The sequence below is a fragment of the Acanthisitta chloris genome, unplaced genomic scaffold (genome assembly GCF_000695815.1).
Source record: "Acanthisitta chloris isolate BGI_N310 unplaced genomic scaffold, ASM69581v1 scaffold4923, whole genome shotgun sequence".
In the NCBI taxonomy this organism is placed as follows: Eukaryota; Metazoa; Chordata; class Aves; order Passeriformes; family Acanthisittidae; genus Acanthisitta; species Acanthisitta chloris.
Window position 1 is genome coordinate 54443 of NW_008664178.1, and position 4352 is coordinate 58794.

General features: G+C 45.9%; 1 protein-coding gene across 1 annotated transcript; it reads right to left on the bottom strand.

The window, feature by feature from the left end:
* Positions 1-2898: 2898 nt before the first annotated feature.
* On the bottom strand, positions 2899-4349 carry KCNA5 (potassium voltage-gated channel, shaker-related subfamily, member 5; the record flags this gene model as incomplete). The annotated part of the gene is given in 2 exon segments (XM_009071223.1): positions 2899-3530; positions 3533-4349. Coding segments are annotated over 2 exon segments (1449 nt in total), but the record flags the coding sequence as incomplete, so codon positions are not given.
* Between the last annotated feature and the right edge of the window lie 3 nt (positions 4350-4352).

The window sequence follows — 4352 nt, forward strand, 5'->3', positions numbered from 1 at the left end:
CTGTGCTATCTCTGCAAACAAAAGTCATGCTAATCTCACAGTTCACTGGTACTGAAGGGTGAGGATTTCACTCCTCCTTTCTTCCTCACTTCCGTGCACCACTGACTTTCCCCATCCCTTCCTTGCACTGGTTCTGACACTCACTTGTTTTCCAACTCACTAATTTGACAGAAAAAGATCTACTTTGTTGTTGCTGCATTGGATTTTGTGCCAGATGAGTGAGCTCAAGCAGCATCTGGAAGAGAAGGCAGCACCTGCACATGTGCTTCCACAAGGACAGAACCAATCCAGGGTAACCAGTGAAAGGGCACACAGTGGGAGGAAGAAAACTGAGAAGGAAGGAGGAAGAGAAAGCCTTCCCTTTCCATCAGCAATGGCTTTTTAAAATCAGCTTAACCCCCACCCCATAGCCCTGATCTGATTTTACCTACATCAGCTTTCCACCAACTGCAATAACTACAATGATGCAATTCAGATCATTAGCATCCAGAAGCCCTGGCCATATGAAGGGCTCCAGAGTTAAACAAGGGACAGTAAGGACACATTGCCCCTGCTCTGAGGAGCCAACAATCCAGTTCAGCACAATGTGCAATTGGAAGACCGAACTCTGGATGACAAAAGTGGTGAGGAAGTTGAAGTTCATCTTTAGAGAAAGACAAACCCCAAATTTTATCCTGAAGGACTCACTGAATTGTTTTGTACTTATTCAGGTGGGTCAGATCAATCTGATCACTGAAGCAAATCAGACTACTTCTCTGAGCTTTACTGTAAATCCATCAGTGATCTAGATCTCAGCATGTGCAGCAGGGAATTATACCACTTCTTCGTTTCATCTTAGATTCAGCCTCACCAAAGAGCTGATTCTGCACTTCTCCTTGATGGAAAAACTCCGACCAAAGCAAACAGGAGATCTGCCTGAGTCTGGAGTGCAGCTGGACTGGGCACTTTGTCTGTCAGCTTGTTGCAGACAGCTTCTCCACATATTATGGCATCACTCCCCATCTAAAAAAACCAGCAAACTAACCAAGAAACCAACATCTCAAATTAATGTGAGACATCCTGTTCTCTATTTAATCAGGTTCAACTTCCTTCCCCTCACCACTGGGCTTTGGGCTGAGCTTTGTGTCCATGAAGAATAGGACTTGCTTGGCACATACCATGTCTGTTTTACTGAATAGGAAGGGAAAAAAGAACATGATGCATTTGGACATCATCATTAGAGGGCACAGCAAGGGATGGGCAAGCAGCATTTGTGTCTGGGTGAGAGAATGTCAGAGCACTGCTCTGCAAAGCTGATTTAAATCTATCACAGGATATATATCTGAGGTACTTGTATAAATTACAATCCTGATTGTGCATTTACTTAGTTATATTAGAAAATTTGTTAGGAACAAACCTTGCATGTCGACAATCAAGCCTTCTCTTCCTGCTAGTCTTGCTGTGCCACTGTATGTGGGAAAGGCATGAAACATCCTTCAGCATTAAAACAGAAGTTTGAGGGCAAAACAGAGATGTCTATTGCGAGAAAAACAGTAACACAGCTCTTTGAGTCAAAGGAGCAACTTTGTGTCAGTCTTCACTAGTAAGCTGTAGGATGCTGTGTTATCTCGATGAAAACAATGTGTCATTTGTCTTTCAACAATATCTTAACTGTAAAATCCACAGTGCTGAGAAGGTTTTGTTTGGAAATAAAAGAAAACAAGGATGTGTTCTGCTGAAAGGTGATGCTTTCTGTCCGAGTCCAAGATATAAGCCATGCAATGGTTATTTAAGCAGCACAGCATGCCACGTTAGACTCCTGAAGTGCCATCCCTTCCCAGTCTATGATAACTAAATCCAGTGAACTGTGTACACAAACGGTGTGTGGATACATAAAGGTGACTGATATGCATGTCAAACAAATCTGGAGTGTACAATGAAAACAGTTTTGTAGATATTGCACTCATATTCTACTTTCTTGTTGTATCTCTCCACTCCCTCATGCTGTTGATCTGTTGTGCACTTGGATTGAAACCAGTAACAGCAGACAATACCTTTTTTCCTTTCGGTCTCAAAAATATAACAAAAGGTATAAAACTGTAAAGCTACAAAAAAGAAAAGCTGCACATACTTTTTTTGAGTGGGGACAGTAAGCACGACTGAATTAATCAGAAATTCTGAAACAGGAAGGTAATTCATAAAATTATTTATAAAGAAGTATATCTACAATATTCAATAATTTAAGGCTCACAAGAAACTAACATATCAATGACAACGGAAGTTTTCTGCTATAGGGTTCAAAGCACCAAATTCACTTCACATACTAGATAACCAGATCTGTACTGATCACAAGTGGAAAACTCTGAAAGTGCTGATCTGCTAATGTTGCTAGTGCTTTAATGATGTCGTATTTCACAGGAATAAGAAATCCCCTTTCAACCATAAATACAGTCATACAGATATAAAATATATTGGAATAATTGCAATTTCAAACTACAGTACAAAACCCCTCAACCTCCCCCTCCCCCCAAATCCATTCATTCTCCACACACACATCCCACCAACTCTTTAATACTAAACTTGGTGCAACTGAATTGGTTACAAGTGACCCATTTAAAATCAACCACCAATTGCTAAAATAAGTTTCTACAAATTAGATTTTTCACTGTCATAATTTACCAGCTCCTGCATCATGGAGCATAGCTTATTCTTAGTCTATTTTAAAAATAAGTGACCCTTTGTGTCATGGAAAAAGAACATAAAAACATGTATTCCTGGAGGATTGCTCAGGACAGTGATCGATTTATAAAATACAGCCTGACTTAAAAAACTAATTGGTACTAAAAGAATAATTGTAGTAGCAATTTTCTGACACCAGAAAATCCTTCTGCACCTCTGAACTCTAACTCTCTCCTCTCCTTACAGGTCTGTTTCCCTATTGGTGTCCAGACAGAGAGCATAGAGGGATTTTCTGAGATCTACGTTACTTTTCGCTTTGATATTGGTTTTCTCTAAGGAGCTGGTGCCATTATTGAACTCCTCACTGTTTTCCAAGTGCACAACAGATTTGTTCAGAGAGTTTTTACTGGGTCTTCTCTTCAAATCTCCCCCCGCTGTGCTGCCCTGAGCACTACTGTGTTCATCTTTGAGGATAGATTGCTCTTCATGATCAGTCTCTCGGTGGTAGAAGTAGTTGAAGTTGGACACGATGACAGGGACAGGCAAGGCGATGGTGAGCACACCCGCAATGGCACACAAGGAACCCACAATCTTGCCCCCCACAGTGACAGGTCGCATGTCCCCATAGCCCACAGTAGTCATGGTTACTACTGCCCACCAGAAAGCATCGGGGATGCTGGAGAAATGAGACTCAGGGTCATCGGCCTCAGCAAAGTAGACAGCGCTGGAGAAGAGGATCTCCCCGATGAAGAGGAAGAAGATGAGGAGGCCCAGCTCCCTCATGCTGGCTTTCAACGTCTGTCCCAAGATCTGCAGCCCCTTGGAGTGCCTGGAGAGCTTGAAGATCCTGAAGACCCTGACCAAGCGAATCTTGCTGCTGCACCCCCATTGCTACTGCCAGCCCCGGGCTGCTGCTGCTCATGGGCCAGCTCGGTGCCCAGGGTGATGAAGTAGGGGATGATGGCCACGATGTCGATGATGTTCATGATGTTGCGGGAGAACTCGGGCTTGCTGGGGCAGGCGAAGAAGCGCACGAGGAGCTCAAAGGTGAACCAGATCACACAGGTGGTCTCAATGATGAAGAAGGGGTCAGCGAGGCTACTGGGTGACTGCATGGGTGGGGAGTCCCCGTTGGTGCCATTCAAACCTCCACCTTGTGGGGGCAGGGGCACAGGCAACTCCCTCTCGTCCCTGAATTCCGGCAGGGTCTCCAGGCAGAAGGTGATGATGGAGATGAGGATGACCAGCACGGAGACGATGGCGATGGCCCGTGCTGAGCTGGAGCTTTCAGGGTACTCGAAGATGAGCCAGACCTGGCGCTGGAACTCGTTGCGGGGCAGAGGCTTCTCCTCCTCTTTGATGAAGCCCTCGTCCTCCCGGAAGCGCTCCATGGCCTCCTCGCCCAGCTGGTAGAAGCGGATCTCGTCGGCGAAGACGTCGATGGAGACGTTGACGGGCCGGCGGAGCTTGCCCCCCGACTGGTAGAAGTAGAGGATGCCGTCGAACCTGGGCCGGTTGCGGTCGAAGAAGTACTCGTTGCGGAGCGGGTCGAAGTAACGCATGCGCTTGTCCGGGTCCCCCAGCAGCGTGTCGGGGAACTGGTTGAGGGTGCCCAGCTGGGTCTCGAAGCGCAGCCCCGAGATGTTGATCAGCACCCGCTGGTGGTGCATGGAGCTCGGGTTCGTCGCCGCCGC